We start from the raw sequence: 21,465 nt of genomic DNA on the forward strand, positions 1-21,465 counted from the left end.
GATTTATGGTTTCCTTAAAGTTACAATAATACAGCAGAAGTCATGAAATCATCCAGGACGTTTGGTAAACAGACCTAAGTTGAGGTAAGGCCACCTACGGCAGCAGCTCAAAACATTTCCTGAGTGAACTCTAAAGCGATGGGTTTTTTCAGTCTTGTTTTCTGCTTGGACTGAATTTCTAAGCCGTTTTCCAGCATGACTTGTGACAGAGAAAGGGCTGACGGGTCATGCTGGAATAACATACAGACCCCACGACCCAGAGGGCTGTCAGCGTCACCCACACGGCAGAGTTACACCCTGCTGCTGGACGCTGCCCTTTTCCCAGCTATTTAATCCGTGGTGTTTTCTTACGACGGGGTCAAACTGCCGTGACTTTTGCTATATACTTTCGGCTCATTTTCTGGTCTGCATCTCCATGTGGACTGGTAAAGTTCATGAGAGCATCCCTGTGATTTCTCTCAGGAAATAAGCGTTTGAACCAGAAAAGAAAGGTCTATCCCTGTCTTAAAATAAATAAATCTTGGGTGCCACAGAGAAAACACGCTCAGACCGTGGGACAGGGAAGCTGTGCTGGAACTCGGTAGCAGCGTGTCGGGCTTGAGGAGGCATTGATGGACACAGAGGAGTCCCTTCTGCGCAGGCGTGGACAGATTCAGCTGGAAACAGGCTTTTTCTTACGTAGTGGGGAGAGGAGGTTGTAAATCTTTATTCTAAAACTTGGGCGCATCTGTTTTGCAAACGGATCGTATCACAGATACTGACAACAGATGACTTCGTTTGTGTTAGCGGGATGCTTCTGTGTAACCATCCACTGTTGGGTGCACAATGGCGGGGGGGGAGGAATTGCTTCTTGCCAGATCCCCAGTGAAAAACAGTTAAGTCCACATAAAACTATTCCCAAATGGAACTGGTCTTGAGCCTATGGGAGACTCTCGTAAAAATGAGTATGGTTTTGGTACCAGTCAGTGGAAGGGTTTAAGAGACGATGGAGCAAAGGTGGTTCTTTTAAACTATGGGAATGAAAATGCAAAGGATGGTTTTAAACACCCTCCTTTTAATTTTGCTTTTCCCAGTCCAGCAGTAACAAGCAGTACTGGGATAAGTAGCGTCATTCTGTTAGTGGTGAATCTTCTGCCCTGCTGCGTGGTGGGGCAGGGAAGGAGGGGACTGGGAGTGACGCTGCTGCTAACTCCAGGTGTCCCCACGTGAGCTGTGCTTAAGGAACTAGAATCATAGAATGGTTTGGGTTGGAAGGGACCTTAAAGATCATCGAATTCCACCCCCCTGCCCTGGGAGCAGACACCTCCCACCAGACCACGTTGCACCAAGCCCCCTCCAACCTGGCCTTGAACCCCTCCAGGGATGGGGCAGCCACAGCTTCTCAGGGCAACCTGGGCCAGGCTCTCACCACCCTCACAGCAAAGAAGTCCTTCCCCAGATCTCATCTCAATCTCCCCTCTTTCAGTGTCAAACCCTTCCCCCTCCTCCTATGGCTCCCCTCCCTGATCAGGAGTCCCTCCCCAGCTTTCCTGGAGCCCCTTGAGGGACTGGAAGGGGCTCAAAGGTCTCCCTGGAGCCTTCTCTTCCCCAGGCTGAGCAATGTAAACTTCTCCTGGCCGTGGCTGTGTGTCATCCTCCTTGAGCAGTTTGACCAGGAGAGCTAAAAGTACTTCTCCATGAGGAGTTGGGGTTCTGAATCCATGTCCCTCTCAGTCTTGTCTCGTGCCACGTGAAGGCTGGGTGGCTTTTTATCCTCTGCGATCTCGGTGTAATGGTTTTACTAACGGCAGGTTCAAATCTCTGGCTCAGTGGAAATTAAATCATCAGCTCAGTAATCTCTAATCATTTTTTTAGCATGACATTTCCTCTTGCTTTGATGATCAGAAGAAAATAAGCAGCTCTGTGCAGCGTGCTGAAATCTCACCAGTCTTTCATCGTACATTTAATTCTGCACAGCATGGAAGGGCAAGGGAGAACGGATCAAAGTAGTAAGGGTAGGAATGAACCCAGATTTTCTGTTTCATGAGAAATCCCCTAATTGTCATCATGCTTTTCATTGTGAACATTTCTGTAACATGAAATTCCAAATAATAGTTTGATTTTCTTCAAGAGGGTTGCTATTTTTAAGTCACTGGTCAATTTTTCCTTATAAAGGTCATGCGACTGTTTTACAGCATTATTGAAACCTTCATTTGAGACTTGATTCTTTATGAAATCTGTCATTCTTAGGTTTGTAATTGAAGGTCTGAATCTGGGAAACCCCTTGACTGTTTGCTTTTCACCTCTGTTCTTATGTCCCATTGAAATTAATGGGATTTAAGGATGTGCTTCTCTACATCAGGACCATCAATAATTAATGAATAGAAAAATAATTCTTAAATTAAAAATTAGAGGGTGAGCAACAATTTATGGAAATCATTAAGAATTTGAAGGCGGCATTTTTGCCTTAGGGATATTGTGTTCCTGAGGCACCGCTGATGTTCGGCTTTGCTATAAACCACAGTGACAACATGAGACCGACTTAACAGTCACTAACTTGTTTTTACTATTTTATTAACTCTCTAAATTAAAAAAAAAAAAAATCCTTTTGCAAAACCCTTCTGGCACTTAAAAATTTGCGCGAAATGGGAGAAAGATGTACAATTTTTATATGGATATAGTGAAACGTTGTAGGATTCTTGACGTTGAATGAGGTCACTGTTGTTTCTGTGGCTTTGCCTGTGCCGAGAGAATTTAGATTTTACTTTCTTGTGATTCGTACTGGAGATCTGAGGGGAAGCACTGAATGTTGTCCAGTTCCTTCCTAGATTGCTGCGATGATTCCTTCCTGTAAAGTTAATCGCAGTCCTTGGAAACACACAAAAAGATTTGTCGCGCAAACTCCAAAGTTGCAAAAACTTTGCTTAATACAACTTAAGTAACAACAATTCCTAAATTTGGAATATTAGGGCTAACTTACCTTAACAGCAGTACAATTATATTTTCTGAATGATCTCATTTAATGTCGTCGTGAATGTGGTGAAACCAGCTGTCAACTTAGCACAGACCACTTGTAAGACAAGGTGGAAATTCCCCAAAGGACCATGTTCTTTTCGACTAAAGGAAAAATTCTGTCATGGGAGCCAGGTAGGAGTTTCCCCAGGTTAAATTCTTTATACCCTTTTGTGAAGGAATGGCACTGCTGCAGGTAAGAACATGAGATTCTGGCTCTCAGTTTCCACAGGAGTCTGTGGAACCCCACGGACAACCTAGAACAACCTAAAGCCTTTATGCTTTTTGAATTTATTTATGGCTGACTTAAAACTGTAAAGTATTAGGAAATAGTCATGTTTAGGGCATTGGAATAGCTTTGTGCTGGGTGGAAACTTGTATTATTGCTCCTGAAACTCTGTTCTGTGCTAACATATCACTTGCACGGTCATTCTGAGTGGGATTGAAGAACGGGAAACCCGTCCCCACAAGCGTTCTTGTGGATGTACAGACACATGGACCTGTTGGAGCGGGGCCAGAGGAGGCCACGGAGATGCTGGGAGGGTTGGAGCCCCTCTGCTGTGAGGACAGGCTGAGAGAGTTGGGGGGGTTCAGCCTGGAGAAGAGAAGGCTCCGGGGAGACCTTGGAGCCCCTTCCAGTCCCTCAAGGGGCTCCAGGAAAGCTGGGGAGGGACTCTGGATGAGGGAGGGGAGCCATAGGAGGAGGGGGAAGGGTTTGACCCTGAAAGAGGGGAGATTGAGCTGAGATGTGGGGAAGAACTTCTTTGCTGTGAGGGTGGTGAGAGCCTGGCCCAGGTTGCCCAGAGAAGCTGTGGCTGCCCCATCCCTGGAGGGGTTCAAGGCCAGGTTGGAGGGGGCTTGGAGCAACCTGGTGTGGTGGGAGGTGTCCCTGCCCAGGGCAGGGGGCGGAATGAGATGATCCCTTCCAATCCGAACCATTCCATGACTGTATGATCCTTTTGCCCAAGAGCCTGAAATCCGGGGTTGTGATTCCAGGTGTTGGGCTGGTGTACCTGGGAGTGGTGGCAGTGGTTGTGCCCCCGAGTGTGTGCACCACCCCGTTGATGGAGGCAGCCGCTGCTCCGCAGGGAGAGCTCAGGGATGGCTCTGCTGGTTGCTTAGCAGCTACCGACGTGCTGCAGTTGGAAGGTAGGGGAGCGCTGGTTCTGGGTTCCCTCTCCCCACCACGCTCGGGCTGTGCCAGCTCCAGGAGTTGTCGTGCAGCACGGGAAGGACCTCCCGGAGAGATGGTGGGGCAAGAAACACCGCTGCTGCCATGGGGTAAGCTGTCCCTGCTCGTTAATCAGCTTCTGTGCTAGTGATTAGTACATCATCTACGTGATGGTGTGAGTGGGTGTCATCAGACCCATGGAGAACGCGGTCCATGGGGTCCCTTCCACAGCTGACCCTGCACATGGACCGGGAGTCTGCTGACCCCAACTATTCCTGTCTTGGAAATTTAACTCTTAGCGTCTTAATTCGTGATAAAAAATGACTGTGAATCTACAGTCCAGGATTTAAAATTAAAATATCGTGGAGTTGATGAGAGAATTGTGATCGTTGTACAAAAAGGTGTGTTATTTGCGAGATGGTTTGGAAATGTCCTGCTCGGTGCAGCCGGCAGAAGCGAGTAAAGGCTTGCAGTGATTTCTCCGCCTGTTTTTTCTTACGTTGGTGACTAAACCTTGCTCAGCTGAAGGTCACGCTGGCAACTCCTCAAGAGAGCAAGAACCACTTAATTGCAAAAGATGGAGAAATTGGAAAGGCTGTCATCTTTTTGAAGATAATTAGACTTGCCCTCCTGCTTGTGTTTTTCTCCTTTAGACAAAAAATAAAATGACATAAGTTAGGGATATTACAAAGCGGTTATGTCCGGTGTAGATACCCTCTTTGTGGGCTTGGGAAATAGGGGTGATTTCTTGTGATGTGAAAGGAGAGTTTATGGGCACGGTGCACGGTCTGGGGTTGCCTTAAATAAATTTGACAGCAAATAGCTGGTACGCTGGATCATAGGCTGTACATTTACATTGCCTTGCAGGCTTTGGGTATTAATAGGATAGTGATGCTTGTAACATTCCTGATAAATAAATATATATAGCAGGAATGTGACTGGGAAGTCGGAGTAAGCCATGCTTTGCTGTAGCTCAGGTGAAGAGGGAGTCGGGGCCAGACTCCCCCCCTAGATGTAGTTCCTCACAGCTGGGATCACACTTCACAGCCACTTTTCCCACGGAAAACTGACACGATGCCGTGTCCCCTCTTACTCCTGGCCTTTCCCTGCTGTCCGTGCTGGTTGCCAGGCATCCCTGTGCCGGGTTTAACCCTTGGTCCTACCTTTGAGTGCCATCCCATCCCTTCCTCCGGCATCTCCTCCCCAGTCCATTGCTTGGACTTTCCCAGCAGGGCCACATCTGTTGCATCCTTTTTGTTTTCCTCCTCCTTTCCCTGGGGAGACAACTGCGTGGGGAGCCTGAAGCAGAGTCTCTCATGCCGACAGAGAAATTTATTTCCATTTAAAATATGGCCGTCCTGGTGATTTTAGGATTTTAAGACTGAAAAAGCACTTTGCACGTGGAGTAGAAGGTGGGGGGGAAGCTTTGTGGAGGTCCATGGTCACCGAGTCAGTGTCCACGTCTGTAAAACGGGAATAATCTCATTTTAGGGGCTTTTTGGGGAGCGTTGAGAGGATCCGTGACTGGTCGTAAAGTGCTTTGACCTGTGAACTGCCGCGTTATTACAGCATTTTTTTATTGATCATAACAGGCCATGGAGCATTTAGAAGTAGTCATTAGATATTAAAAGCTCCACAGAGCAAATTGTGCTGTGCTGCCGTGGCCCCTTCCTTGTCCCCTGAAGCAGGATGTATCTTGTCAATATTTTAATTGGGGAAATGATATGCACTCAGGAGTAAATCTTCAGCTCGTGTCATTCATCAGAGACTGGTTTTTTAATTCAGCTGAAGATTTGCCTGGGGCATCTGACAGAAATTTTGCAGGCTTCAGTTCTGCCTTCAGATCCCTGCTTGAATATTCTTCTATCTACGTAGAATCTAATTTCATGCTATTTATACGTCCATTTAGAAAGAGTGGTCGGGCATTGGAACAGGCTGCCCAGGGAGGGGGTTGAGTCACCATCCCTGGATGTGTTTAAGAGCCGTTTAGATGTGGTGTTGGGGGATATGGTGTAGGGGAGAACTTTGTAGAGTAGGGTAGATGGTTGGACTCGATGATCCCAAGGGTCTCTTCCAACCTGGATGATTCTATGATTCTATGATTTTGTCATTTACATTCGTGCAAAGACACCTTGTGTGCGCAAACGCTACAAAGCCCTTGTGAGACAGGTGGAAGTTAAAAGCTTTGGGTAGGTCTCATCGTGCTGGGCCACGTCCAAACCCACGGTTAAATAACGAAAAGAGGAACGCTAACAGCTGGTTGAACAGATTAAACCACGAAAATATTCCTAGGGCAGTTCCATCGCTTTCAAGTAGACGGTCTCTGATTTCTGCACAAATTTTCCTTTTCCTCATCTCACCCGAATCGCTGAGGAGCTTCTAAAAGTGCCGTTCTCTCTTGTGTCGGTGCAGGGGAGGAGCTGGATCGTGAAGCGGAGCTATGAAGATTTCCGGGTGTTGGATAAACATCTTCACCTCTGTATCTACGACCGGCGCTTCTCCCAGCTCGCAGAGCTGCCCCGCTCCGATGCCCTGAAGGACAGTCCGGAGGTAAATTGTCAGCTCTGGAAACATTTAAAAACACAGGCACCAGCAAAGGGGTTGGAAGATATTTTCAAGTTCGTACAAAACTAGTTTCGACGCGGCCTGGGTTAGATTTGGAAAGTGATTATTAGTAATAAGATCATTATGTGTTTTCTACCCTAATTTCCATGATCTAAAGGGAAATGCCCTCCGAGTTCATACGAATTAATGTGCTGCTGAAGGTGGGATGGAGATGGAGGGTGTCAGGAGAGAAGCTGCCCTATTGGTGCCTTCGATAACGATTTTGTTACGTCTTTGGAAACTTTTTCAATGATGTGAATATTTCCTGACTTAACGTTAACAGCTTAACATTCCTTGGAAATCACGCTGTTCTGGGGCTGCGGCACTGCCCGAGGAGTACCATTTGGAAAGCTGGACTTATATTATAAACGGAAAATTATTTTTAAGAGCATTTGCATTAGTGTATTATTTAAATGGTCTTTAAAGAGCTTAAAGAGTGGGGTTTTTCCTAAATGAATAAGAGGTATTTTTCATTTCTTGTCATACTGCCTTCACTTGGAACATGGTGAGCTGGAATTCCTTCAGCTTCTTGGCCGTTGATAATTTGGAGATTTATTCAGGTCCAAAATAATCTCCTGGGAGGCAGCAGGTGCATCTTGGCTGCATCGTTTTGGAGGATGCGGGGAGGGAGGCGATGCAGCGAGTGCCCGCAGAGGCTGCTTCAGCCAGTGGAGCAGAAACAGACCTCTCTGGCCTCAGTCTGTCTGGGGCAGAGCGAGTGACGGTGACAGACGCTGCCCATCGCCTCATCTCACAGCTCCCTTGTCGCTGGGACCCCTAGTTGTGTGTTTGCCCCCTCCCATCAAACACAAGTTGGGAAAATCCAGACCTGCTGTGTCGCAGAGCTGATGTTGGCTGCTCAGGAGCTGTGTGGCAGAAAAGGGAAATGAGGAATCGAGGCCGTTCCAAGTGTTCGAAGCAGAATCTATCCGGGATCTAGAAATGGGAATCTGTGTCTTTCAGTCCCGAGCGGGCGAGGGTTGATTGCTTTGGAACACGCAATGGCAGAAAGCAGGACCCCCCTGAAATCTTCTGATTCTGCTGTTGAATATAAGAAGCCGACAGTGCGACCCCATTGCTCATCAGAGAATCTGATTTATTAGTCACCTTGGTTTAATGCAGGCTATTTCTGAAGAGAATTTAAAGTTTCTAGTCTCTTAGATTCAGCAGAAGAAGTAAAATTCAGGATAATGAATGCCCGCGTTCACTTTTTTAAAATTATATTTTAGGCATTCCTATCTCTTCCGTTTTTATTTGTACAACTGATTTAATACGAACATGAAGCTGAAAATCTGCGTTATATCTGTAAGCACGGAAGAGGCAGAGATGTTGAACAGCTCTTCTGCTCGGCGAAATGTAATTCCGCAGCTGTCTCGTACTGTAGTTTTGATTTCGAATTGACCGCATTTGAACAGATGTTTGAGGGGAACAACGTTTGAAACAATCCTCCGGGCTACAGTACTGCTTTATAGCTCTGGCACTGGGAGGCTTTGGGAGGACCTCACCAGTTCTGGTTAATAAAAGCCAGTTTACTGCTATAGAAGGGACGTTGCTAAGTGTATTTTTAACCCCTTCTTCCACTAATTGAGGTATTTACTCTTTCGCCAAGGGGTCGGGCTGAGTTGCCACATTCTTAAGGGTTTCACTAAATGGTTCTCAGATGTGTGTGATGGGCACAATGCAAATGATTTGTTTGTGTGTGGAATTCATCATGAGGGGAAGGCTTCGGATTTAAGATATCCTGACAAGGGAAACTACAAAAATCTTGAAAAAGAACATGATTATTAATGCTGGTTCTTTACACTTTTTTTGTGTAACCGTAGTTTGCTGTGCTTCTCCAAATGACAGATTTCCTTGCAAAAGGGAATATATTTCTCTAACGCTTGCCTGTGCCCATGGATAATTTATGGTCTCTCCAAACTGGTGTATTAATAGAAAAACTGTAGCTCCGTTTCTTTCTGTTCCAGCTTGTCACCCAGATGCTGATGGCTTACCTGTCACGGCTCTCAGCCATCGCGGGCAACAAGATAAACTGCGGGCCTGCTCTCACATGGATGGAGGTACGCTGTGAAGCTCAGATGGTTCTTTATTTCCTGCCCTTAGCAGCAGAACAAACCACAGATGTGCTCTCTTGCCTTTCCAGAGAGAGGTATAATCCTTCCAGACCTTCTGGTGTCACTGAAATGCTGTCCTAAAAGCCTTATTCCGCTGTTGCCAGCATCTAGGTGGCCACAGAAGATATAGAACAAAGAGAATCAGATCCAGATATATCCAGAATTTCCTATATCGTTCTGGGTATAGGAGAATATGGCAGCTGTTTTCCCCTCTTGCTTGGGTTTTGGCACCCAAAGAGGTATCATTCTGCTGCCATTCACAAACCAAAGGAGGTGGCAGTGATGGGGTCAGTGGATGGTCTGGGACGGTCCAGTTTGTGGCTGGAGTCTCTGACTAGCTGCTTGCAGAAAGTGTGCACGTTCCTACACTTCTTTTTGGCAAGGCAAAACTGCCAACGGGGCAAGCTCCTAAAACTGTTGGGGCTGTCTCAGTTGTGGTGTTTGCCTGCCCTCTTTTTTCTTTCTTTCTTTGTTTTTCCTTGCAATAGCTACAGAAACACTAAATATTATCAGCTGCTGTTTGCCATCGCTGTTGGTTAAACCGCTCAACAGAGCCCGCGCTGTTTGTATACCGTGAATTGCAGCTGCAGCTTTGGCTTCTCTGTTAATGGTCTTCTACCGTCCTAAACAATAGACTTTATTGGGCAACGAGCTCAGGAAAGAACAGGGCTGAAAGTCCAAGGCTGCCCGTGTCGGGGCTGCGCTGGTTGGGCTGGGCAAAGATACGTGTGTCTTCCCACCGCCTGATGGTATTGCTGCTCACCAGGAATAGGAACAACTATTTTTAGGCTGATGCAATTCATTTTTAAATGGTTGCGATAAGGATTGAGTGCATTTTCCTGCAATTTTCCCCGCTGATATCCTCCTCGCCCTGAAATCCTTTGGGAGGAGAAAAATCTTGGAAGCCGCCTCAGCCCGAAGGGTGGAAGGAAGTTAGAGAGAAAAAAATTAAGCTATAGAATTTACAGCAACACGGTGGACCTAGAGATCAGAGCAAACCTGCTGCACACGCAGAGTAACCTTTCCAATTAACTGAGAACCCTACAAAATTTTACATGAGCACAAAAAAGTGGGAATTTTGAAAGAAGGCTGGTGATTGCAGCAAGGGGTGGGAGCCATGTTTTCTTAAAAAAGAAAAGAAAAAAGGTGGGAGAAAATTGAAAGTGACACTATTTTGGGGTTTGACAGCATTTCCTCCTTGCCTCGTGCCTCTTCTAGGGCATTAATTGCACCTTGTAGAGAATTTTTGTGATCGCTTTTGTCTTGCCGTTTTAAGTACCTCGGGAAAACCAGTTTGATTTGGTGTTAAAGGGAGGTGTAAACATTCAGTGTCATGTTTGTACACAAAGCTGCACAAACACAGCGTGTTCCTCACGGGTTGGACGGGGACGTACGACCTTCTGCACTACTCTTTATGAATTGTTCTCCCTTCCTGCCTGCGCTGAGCTCCGCGTTGTCCCCCCTCCCCACCGCTCTCCTCCGGGGGTCCCCGCGCTCTGCTGTCTCTGGGAATCAGCTTGAAGTCTCTGCCCTGTGGGAGCACCGAGGGAACGCTCCTCGCTTGTCCTCGGCTGCCTCACGGTCTCCTCTGCTCTTCATTTCAGATTGATAACAAGGGGAACCACCTGCTAGTCCACGAGGAATCGTCCATTAACGTTCCTGCTATTGCTGCTGCCCATGTTATTAAGAGATATATTGCTCAAGCAGCAGACGAACTGTCCTTCGAGGTAAATAATGACAGGAGCTGACATTCCTTGTTGTCACATCCAGAAGAGTGTATCGTGCGTGTCTCTGTGTGCACATCGCAGGTGTGCACCAACAGGTGGAGGGAGGTCATCCTGCCCCTCTGCTCTGCCCTGGGGAGGCCCCATCCGGAGCACTGGGTCCAGTTCTGGGCTCCCCAGTTCCAGAAGGACAGGGAACTGCTGGAGAGGGGACAGCAGAGGGCTACAGAGATGCTGAGGGGCCTGGAGCATCTCTCTTAGGAGGAAAGGCTGAGGGACTTGGGTCTTTTTAGCCTGGAGAAGAGAAGGCTGAGGGGGGATCTGATCAACGCCTATAAATACTGAAAGGGTGGGTGTCAGGAGGATGGGGCCAGTCTTTTTTCAGTGGTGCCCAGGGACAGGACAAGAGGGAAGGGGCACAAACTCGAACATAAGAAGTTCCACCTAAACATGAGGAGAAGCTTCTTTCCTGTGAGGGTGGCAGAGCCCTGGAAGAGGCTGCCCAGGGAGGTGGTGGAGTCTCCTTCTCTGGAGACATTCAAACCCCACCTGGACACGTTCCTGTGGGACCTGCTGTGGGTGGACCTGCTCTGGCAGGGGGTTGGACTGGATGATCTCCAGAGGTCCCTTCCAACCCCATAGCATTCTGTGATTCTGTAATTCTGTGATAGGGAATATATTCAGACACTTCCAGAATGTTTTGAGAGGTGAAGCTTAGAAGATTCAGTTAAATATTCGATTTGCAGTGGGTTGGATACAGGGAGGAGTTCAGTCATCTTGAAAATATAGCTTTATTTGGCATTTGTATCTTCTGATTAAACAGCTACTGCCAAGAACTCCAGCCGGGTCTCTGAGCAGCAGCAGCCCCTGCCCAGTCCCTGCTGTGCAGTGTAGGAGAAGTGTGTTGTATCTGCTCGGGGAGACTGTTCACATATGTGTGTGTGTGGACACGTGCCAATTTAATTAGTCATTGGCCAGTTTACACAACCTGTGGTCCTGGTAGCGAGTCCCTGTCTAAAACCATTTTTAAGAGCTTCTGCTCCCATGAAAGGTAAAGGATAGGACTGTGAAAGAATTCGGAACTTAAAGAGCAGGCGATAATCTAAAATTATTATGAAACATAAATATATATTATATATATATTAATATATATATTAATATAAAATCTGACTTAATGCGGAGTCGGAGCTGCTATGGAGCAAAGATCTGGAAGATCAGACTCTGGAAGTCTTTGGGTGTGTGGCTCTTACCTATCCTACCCAGAAAGCAGCCTTTTATGCTCAGATTGTTTATGGGCAGTGGTACTAGCGCTGGAGTATTCACAGCGTTGTACAAAAAAGTGTAAAGGAAACCAGTTAGTGCCTGAAGGAGTTTCTGTGATCACGTTGTTCGCCTGCAGGGCAGGAAGTGAAAATAATAGTGATAGTCGAGTGCAGCCTGGGGTTTGTCCGTGTTCAAAATCGAGGCAATTATTAGTGTACGCCAAAGATAGAATCATAGAATCATCCAGGTTGGAAGAGACCCTTGGGATCACCGAGTCCAACCATCTACCCTACTCTACAAAGTTCTCCCCTACACCATATCCCCCAACACCACATCTAAATCTATGGCAGGTCTAATCAGAAAGACACGTGGGTACGGCATCGTCCCAGTGAGAACAGCGCGGGACGCAGAACGTCAGTGTCAGGATTAATACCAGCAGTGAGATGGCACACTCCTGCTCATCGATCTTCCAGCTCTGTGCCAGCGGGCTGGAACTCAGCCCTGCAACCGTCCTGCAGCCCAACAGGTCCTCAGGAGGCAAACGGGGAAACTGAGGCACGTGTGGCTTCCCAGGCGTGCGCAGGGAGAAACCTTGGCACAACAGGAGTGGAACGTTGTTTTACAGTCCTGCGGGCTGTCCCCCAGCACACGCTGTCTCTTTATGGTCAGGCATTTGGTCATTTCTAACAGGCAATTGCAAAAGGAGCCGACTGGCATTTGCTCCCCAGCACTGAGGAAAATACCTGGATTCTCCGCTCATTTTCCTTAATGGAAATTCGCTTTGCTCTCGGTTTGCTGTTCCCCTAAGGAAATCACTGCACTTCTCTGTGTCTCAGTTATCCCTATCTGAAAAAAAAGGGATGTATTATCTCCTTTGTAAAGCCCTTTGAGATCCATCAATCAACATCTGGAAAAAGTTGGGCATTGCTGTTAATGATTTTTGCTATGCCTAGCTCAGTATTTATTTAGGTTCTGGCCTAACTCATTTTCTGTTACAGAGGCCACAGAGACCTTGATTCCCACCAAGCCAAATTTAGTATTGATTATATTGATTTCCTTTTGAATTATTGCAGTATTACATTTTTTTATGGGAATGAGTGAAGCTTCAGAAAACCGATTTGGCCTCCTTGGTCCTTTCCCTCCCCGTTGCTGTAACACCAAACACCATCCCTCCTTCTTCGTGTTCTAGTCCAGAAAAGCAAAGTCTTGGTCAGTTGGTGAACTACAAAGGGAGCTCTTAACTTTTTGCTGTGAAAGGAAACAAGGCGACGTATGTCGATGCCTACGTAGGCATATATGGGGCTTGTAGCAAAAATTAGTTCAGCTACTTGAGAATCTTTTCAAAGCGTTTCGCGCTGTCGCTGTGTACTGATGTCTGCAGTCTCCTCAGAAGGCTTCTGTACCCTTTGGCAGAGAGCCTGCTGCTTTGAGAACTGTTTCCTTAGGAACAGCTGTATCCTGTGTGTCGGGTAACGCAGTAACCCTCCCACCGCTCAGTTTGGTTTTCCAAAGGCAGATGTCTCGGGATTGGCGTTGGTGCAGTTGCTCACAAGTTTTACAGTTTTTTATAGCGCTGAAGAATGCAGTTGTTTGGACTGTGATTGCGGTGAAAGCGGTGATTGACGTTGCCCATCTTTTGCAGGTGGGAGACATAGTGTCTGTTATTGACATGCCACCAAAGGAGCTGACCACCTGGTGGAGAGGCAAGCATGGATTTCAGGTAGGCACAACCATCAGACTTAAATCAAGGCAGGGAACTCTGCACCGTGTTCATAGAACTCATGGGTAGAAGCAGAGTGTCCCTGCGGTGGTGTAAGAGGACTTCCCCTTTCTCTTAGCTGGGGCTAGAGCAAACATGTAGCCTTCAAAGGAAGGTATCTCCTACCCACCATGCACGTTATAGGGGTAGCCGTGACCCTTTGGTCGAGAGCTGGCCTGATGTTAGCGGAATCTTCTGTTGCCCTCCTTCTGAGGCAGCTGACACCGTGATTCAAATCATCCCATTCCTTCCACCGTCTAAAACTAGATCAGGCACAAGATAGAGGATTCAGAGAAAGCCCGTTGGTAGGACACTGCCACTGACTTGGACAAGGCATCCAATGGACCTGTGCTTCCCTGTCTGCATTTAGTGTGTGGTGTTAATGGGACTGGTCTCTGTGCATGTCATAGCAGAGAGATTTAGGCTGAATTTTCAAAAGATCCTAAACATACCTGGGAATTGGGTACCAAAACTTCTGCGTCGAAATGGCACTTTCCTTCCAAAAGAGTTGTTATTCCCTAGCTTGAATTTTCTCGTTAGGAAATTTAATTTTTAAAAAGTCCCTCTTTACAAAACAAAACCCAAAAGCTACTGAAGGTTGGGGGTAACTGACTTTCTGCCTTCTCACACTGCAGTGTCTCACGTTTCAGCTCCTTTCAAGCAGGAGGGCTTTTCATCGTGCAGTTGCTGCCTGTGAGTAGGTGGAATTATGAGTTTGCTCTGGAGAGGGTCAGAGTTGAGCCCAGACACTTGTATATTTTGGCCCGGAAAGTCTTCTCAAAGTCCATCAGCTTGTCTCTGACTTCTCTTTCTGTGCCAGATGCAGCTCGCGGTGCTGCTGTCATTAATCGCAGGGCTGGGGGCAACTGGATCCCCAAACGCTGCAAATCCCCTCTGAACGGAGTGTTAGTTACACGGTTACATTTCTCTCCCATCAGCCAGAGCCCGTGAGATACAGCTTTCCTTGGCTTTGTATCAGATGTGGGAATTCCGATAGTATCTCGTTTGTAAAATCAGAGCAGCGTGGACACATGATACCTGCTCGGAAATTAAATTTGTTTCTAGGGTTAACACATTGATATTTCTGGAACAAACTTGACTGTTCTAGTTTTGAAGTGTGATACTTCTTTGCAGGACGTTTGTTCTGATCCTTGAAGCCTTAAAACTGTATTTGCCCAACAATCAGAAATTAGTACTACTTGGAACGATCAGGCTGTGCCACGTTTGGCTTCCAAGGGAATCAATAAACCAAAGCAAAACAATTTTCATAGAATCATAGAATGGTTAGAGTTGGAAGGGACCTTAAAGATCACGAGTTTCAACCCCCCTGCCCTGGGCAGGGACACCTCCCACCAGACCACGTTGCTCCAAGCCCCCTCCAACCTGGCCTTGAACCCCTCCAGGGATGGGGCAGCCACAGCTTCTCTGGGCAACCTGGGCCAGGGTCTCACCACCCTCACAGCAAAGAAGTTCTTCCCCACATCTCATCTCAATCTCCCCTCTTTCAGTGTCAAACCCTTCCCCCTCCTCCTATGGCTCCCCTCCCTGATCCAGAGTCCCTCCCCAGCTTTCCTGGAGCCCCTTGAGGGACTGGAAGGGGCTCCAAGGTCTCCCCGGAGCCTTCTCTTCCCCAGGCTGAACAGCCCCAGCTCTCTCAGCCTGTCTTCTTTTGTGTTGTTTTGTGTCTGACGCTTTGCACGAAGCCGATGGATTACAAGTGTGTGGCATCCCCAGGCGGGACGTAGATTCCGTTTTTCAGCTGGAGCTCCCTGATCGCCATCAGCCTGGCTGGAATCGCGGCTGGATGCGAAGAGCATCCATCGCTGGTGATTAAAGACACAAGGAGCGAGGGAGCTCTTGTGCAGGTTGTCACTGCCTTCTGTCTCTCGGATCCGAGCGAACTTATTGTGCTTTCCCAGCACAGAGATACGTCGATGAGCAAACTGCTCGTGAAGGGGTTTGTCTATCCGGGCTCAGGCTCCTGACACAACAGATCAGAGCAGCTGCAGAAATAGAGCACCGTATATTGGCTTAGCAGAAAATTAGGGGTAGAATAACCTTGTGTCTTAAATCTGTAAGCAAGAGTCTTTCCCAGTTGGAATCGGATCACTCCGCTGCTGGAGCCGCAGCCGTCGGAATGGGTGTTTGGGTAGCTCTGGGGCCGCGTTTGCACGAAGGCGGCAGATGCAGTCGGTGTGTTTGAAGAAGCCCCTGCCCTTCGGCTGCGAGGGGCTGAGAGACCGTCTGGGTGCGTTCTGCTCCTGCCGACGGCGGGGAACGCCGCTGAGCTCCGAGGTGGTTCTCGGCAGCTGTATCTCCGTCTCCGGGCAGTGATTTCATAAGCTGTGCTAACTCAGTGATTTCTGCCTGAGCAGATCCCTTCCACGGCCACAGAGCTGATTTGCAGAGGGGGGCGTTTTTCCTGTGAATTGACGGGTTTTGTCATTTATTTGAAATGTACTTATCAGAGCTTTTCATTTCCGTGGCATGCCATCAGCTACCAAGAGATGCAAATTCCAGGGCTGTAGAAAGAGACAGAGAGAGTTTTTTAACCCGTGTTTCAAGTTTAAGGCCCGTGAGCTGTGAGTGTAGAGAAAAAGTACATTTCCTGATGCAGTGGGGTTTTTTTGACCATTCTAAGTGCTGCAGGGAGAAGAGAATCCAGGGCAAGGAAATTTCTCTCTGGTGTTGATACACCAGACCTAGAGATGTGTTGCATTTCAATACAGAAGTGTACCTGATATATACTTAAAAAGAGCGTATAGGTGAAAAATGTTGTCATAGTAATATGTATAACAGCAATATGGGCAACCTTTAAAGCATTTATTATAGGCAAACAGTTCTCTTCCAATGTAGGAACAATAACCATTGTAAACATGATAGCAATCTGTTGATCCAGCCATTTTAATTAATAAAATAAATCAACAAAGACTGTCTTGCCGGATAGTTGTGATTCTGAGAGCGGATAAAAGCAGGAGGTCCAGAGACCAAATGTTTGGGCAGTTTTTTTGTGTTATTTCTCAGGTTTTTGCTTTGTGCTGGGAAAGGAGCAGGGTTCTATCGAAAGGACCCCAGCGGACATTGTAAATCATGTCTCGACGAGAACGAGGTTTTGTCAAATGGAGAAAACAAATGACTTCTTGACTTAAAAGAACTTACTGGTTTTGTGCATTTAAACCAGCTGTGACTTGCGTGTGTCTGGGCAGAAGTGCGTCCATCTCTGCATGTCCCCCATCTATTAGAATAAATTAAAGCTTTCTCTGGGTTCTGCAAATGAGGCAGGTCTACAGACGTCAACGGGAACGCAAATCTGAGAGGGTGCAAGTGTGTTCCGTTTGAGCTGCAGCTCCCATTCTGCAGGGAAGTCAATTTATCCTTTGCCTGAGCTGTCCTTCGGCAATGAGTCACTGGTTTTTCTTATCCTTCAGATTCCTCTGCTAGAGTTGCGGGTGCCTTTCTCCCAATACCTGATCTAATGATGCATTGCAAGGCACTTAATCCTCTGCAGAACAAAACAACCCACTGGGCTTCTTATCATTTTCTCTGCTTAAAGTAAAATGATTTTGAAGATATTTTTCCTCAAGCCCTTTTCTTTTCAAATGTCCTTAGTGAGTCACTGCTTTCATTGTGAGATTGTTACCTAAATTACAGCCACCTCCACATTAACAGCCTTCCAGCCCTCTTTGTTCTTCTTCTTCATGCTTTGTCTTTTCAATCAGTGCCTGTGTTTCAGACAGCTGAATCACTAGGGACGGGCCATGCACAACTGCCTTTTGATCTTCTGAAGAATTCTGGCTTTTGGCTAGAGTTTCCTGAGTTGCGCTCTTGCAGGACAGCGAGCTGCACAGCTGCTGGAGGTGACACAATGCACAAGAGTGTGAATAACTGGGGGGGGGGGGTGTGTGTGGTGTGTGGTGTGGACTTTTTTGGCACCAGCCTGTGTTTATGTGAGCTTGAACTGGTCGTGAAGCTGCAGGTCTTTGCTTCAAACCGTGTTCCACACTGAGCCCCAACACGGGCTTTAAGATTGAAGAGATTTCCCTCAAAAGGGCCATTTTTATCTTGGATTGCTCAGGAGTAAAACTGGCTTAGTTAAAACCTTTTATTTTTCTCTTGTGCCTCATTTTCTAACAAATACCATGTATGTGATGTGAATAGAGGGCACTAATTAGTAAAAATGACCTGGAAAGGCTGAGCGCGTTTTTGTGGCTAGTGTCACTTTGGAAAGACCAGTCCTTAAATGAGAAGCCCGGGTTTGATTTGTGGTTGCCGTGCGTTGGTCTGGGAGCTCGGCGCGAGAGCAGCCATCTGGCTGGGGAATGAAATCACCTGCAAAGCAGGCGATGTGCGAGAGCCCGGTGGACGTGTCACCAGTGGCGTCATTTCTCAGCCAGATGGCCACTTCCATTTGTAGCACGGTGCCAACGGCAGGAACAGATTGGGCAAAATTCCGTGTGAACTGATTTGCCACCAGTTCCCTGCTCCGCGTGCGGCCCCTCGGCCCTTTTTCTGCGGGCAGGGAGCAGAAGCTTGCCTGGGGACGGGCACGGGGGCGCGGGAGGTGGCATCTCCCCACACCCTTAGGAGTGAAGGCACCTCTCGAGTGAGCAGCGGAGATTTCTCCCACCTCACTCCAGGAACGCGTGGGACCTTTGGGAGTGTAATGTTCAGCGTTCGGCCGCTCCGGAGGGTGGGAATGTTGGAAGAGCCTTTGACCAGCCTCACCTTGTACCGGTCAGGGATGGATAATTAACATCTGCCCTCCTACACAGACATTATTTTTTGGTGAATAAAAGAAATTCGGAGAGTTTTGTGGCCGAGATGCTCAGTTCTCTCTTGCTAGAGTTCAGAATAAGGACTAACAATCCTGTTCCCCCTGTAACTGGTGTCCCTCTGTTGTCCCAAATCCGGGTTCTTTACCCTCTGTGCGAGCCAAGAACACACAGAGCAGGGGTATTTCCAAGTTTGTTCCATTAATGCCCAGAAATGGGGTGCCCATCCCAAGGGAGCACACCTTAGTTTCAAAATTCCCTTTTTATAAACCGATTATTACATGTTCTAACAATTGATACGTATTCAGCGTTATTCTCTTTAATCATTGGTCAAGGTTACTTCATTTCCTGTATAGCTTAGTGCGCAGACTCTGCCGCCTTCTGTTGTTCTCTTTTGGGTAGGTGGTGTCATTTGGGGAGGTGGTCAGTGGGTTGGTGGTCACAGTCTGCCCCTGCTGAAATTACCTTTTGCCTCCTTCTCCTCTAATCCTGGCAGTTCCAGGTGGTTTTCTCAGTTTGCTGCCCAGGCCTCCATTTCATCATTCTCCAGACAGAAATATCCTGCTTATTAACAAAGCTACATCGTCTAGTAGTTAGTGCCTTAATTAAATCTTAGATTAATCATGTCGACTTACTGTTTCTCTGTAATTAATGAAATACGGTTGGGGCTGTATAGATGTCTTTCAGGTTCCCTTGGCTGCTTCGATTCCGTGTTACATTTCATTTTTCTAGTTAATACCAGTTTTACTACAACATCTCCAAATGGGCGAGTACCTTCTTAATGGGAGCGCACTGGTGGGAAACCAGCTGCGGGTGCCTTGCTCTCTGCCCTGGCCACCAATATACGTAGTTAGTTGGTGAACAGCGTAGTGAAAATTCTGCTTGTGAAAGCCAAACAAGCAATAAAAGTGTTTTTCTGGCCCATCATGACCTAAAAGCGAAAAAAAAATTGAATTAAACTTATCCCATACTTTAGCCCATGGCAAAACCAAAAAATAATCACAATGTCTCCAACAATATTTCATTTGCCGTTTATGTTGCTGCCGCTTTCTCATTTGTTTGAATTCCCTCCTCGTTCACTGGAAATGGTCACTGTTATTTCGACTTTTCCCCTTAAAGCCTCATGTATCTTCCAGTTTTAGCAGATGCTGGCATAAAAGTGAAAATAAAAAGATAGAGTAGCTGTTGCAGAAATGTTTGCATACAATAGCCCCTGCTTTCCTCCTTTGGCTAAGGTGTATAGTGATTTTTTTAACCTTTAGATGACCTTGTATTTATCTAAATATATACTATCCTCGCTATTAATTTTCATACGTTGCCAAATCCTTTAATCCTGGCTCAAGCTCTGACAGTGCCTTGCTACATCCGTTGAGATTAACTCTCGGACTAAACTCATTTATTTATACAAAATCATGGAAACCTTGCCATGGGAGGGAAAGCAGCGTCTTTTAAGTGGGTGGGAAGGAGGCAGAAGTTATAGGTTATGACCCTGAAGATGATCTCTTGGGGATCTTACAAGAAAAGTCAGAAAATGCAAGCCGTCAGCGCTATTGGCAGGAAGTTAATATCAGAGAGCTCGTCGGCACCAGCACAAGTGAAAATTCTCTTAAAAGTCTTTTACAATTGTTGGTTGTGAACCTGGTGTCGTGGTTTCGGCCGAATTTACCAAAACCAGACCGACAGATGGCCCTTCCCCCCCCCTTCCCCCCCCAAAAAGAGGAGAGAGGAGGAGAAAGAGATAAGGAGATTTAGAAGTTTAGAATGAACTAAACTACTTTAATGAAGAATTAATATTAAAATAAAAATAAAGAAGAAAATAATGAAATATATACAATATATACAAAACCGTATCAAGCTCCCAGGATGACAGTCACGTCACCGGCAGGCACTGGGGAAGTCCCAGACTGGACTCAGCGACGGATGGGAACCGGATTCCAGCTCTGGAGTCAGGAACACACGGATCGGGATCAAAGGCAGATGGACAGACAGAGTCCTCTCTGGACGTCGGCCATCGCAGGAAGGGTCTGACCCTTTGATCCCTCAGCTTTTACACTGAGCGTGGGGCAGATGGGATGGAATACCCCAGTTGGTCAGGTTTGGGTCACCTCTCCTGTCCCCTCTTCCCCACCGATGTGACCCCTCTACGTTTTTTCCATTTCCGATCCTCTAAGGGGGCAAATAACGAAATGGGCTGCCCTTGGTTGTTACAGCAATAAGGATAAGCAAGGGCCTCTCTGCATAGCATCCCTTGGCATGGAGCACAAACATTGGGCTGATCATTCTGAGAACGAGCAGTTTTCTCCACAATGTGCCGTTAATTTCAGAGAGTTAGAGGAGGCCTGGCTGGGATGTAAAGTTACAGAACAGAAAATTGGTTCGGTTTTACTTCAAACCGGGAAAGCTGGCAAAAAGGATACCTCGAGAACAGGCATAGTGTTTTATTCGGGAAAGGTTCCCAGATATCTAGAAGCAGTGACACAACCATCTTGAGCCTTCTTACACTTCTAAATTCATGCTCAGCGTTGTGTGTATGATCCAGAAAGAGCAGACACATCATGGTACCAAAGGGCAACGAGCCTTTGATTACAGTCTGGGATTTGGGGTAGGATTTAGATCCACCCTTTTTCATTACGATTAATGGAAGTTTAGTGTCCGAGGACTTAGGGTTTCTTTACACAGCTCAGGCCTAGACACTGTGGTAATTAAAAAGGGCTCTCAAAGGATTGAGAATGACACAAACTCTGTCACTTCAGCGACGGAGCCTCCCAGACCTATGGGTTGTGGGATGGGGCTGAGGATTTCACTGGATGTGGATGCTCTCCTCCATCTCTTGCACAGGAAATGTCCAAGAGAGACTCGTAGCTACAGGGAAGTGTTGAAAAAACATGTAATGTGTGTTGTTTAAATACCAGTACTTTTTGTTTATGTACCAGTCAGCCTGTTTCTCGATGTCATAGAATCATAGAATCATTCAGGTTGGAAAAGACCCTTGGGATCATCGAGTCCAACCACCTACCCTACTCTACAAAGTTCTCCCCTACACCATATCCCTCAACACCACATCTCA

General features: G+C 46.9%; 1 protein-coding gene across 1 annotated transcript in view; it reads left to right on the plus strand.

The window, feature by feature from the left end:
* Positions 1 to 21,465, plus strand: part of ARHGAP32 (Rho GTPase activating protein 32) — a 165,927-nt gene that overhangs the window by 72,716 nt on the left and 71,746 nt on the right. The window contains exons 6-9 of the mRNA XM_074162520.1: positions 6,575 to 6,712; positions 8,734 to 8,826; positions 10,485 to 10,607; positions 13,510 to 13,587. Coding sequence (XP_074018621.1) covers positions 6,575 to 6,712; positions 8,734 to 8,826; positions 10,485 to 10,607; positions 13,510 to 13,587 — 432 coding nt within the window. The remainder of the gene's footprint in view (positions 1 to 6,574; positions 6,713 to 8,733; positions 8,827 to 10,484; positions 10,608 to 13,509; positions 13,588 to 21,465) is intronic.

Source organism: Numenius arquata, chromosome 22 (genome assembly GCF_964106895.1).
Source record: "Numenius arquata chromosome 22, bNumArq3.hap1.1, whole genome shotgun sequence".
Taxonomy (NCBI): domain Eukaryota; kingdom Metazoa; phylum Chordata; class Aves; order Charadriiformes; family Scolopacidae; genus Numenius; species Numenius arquata.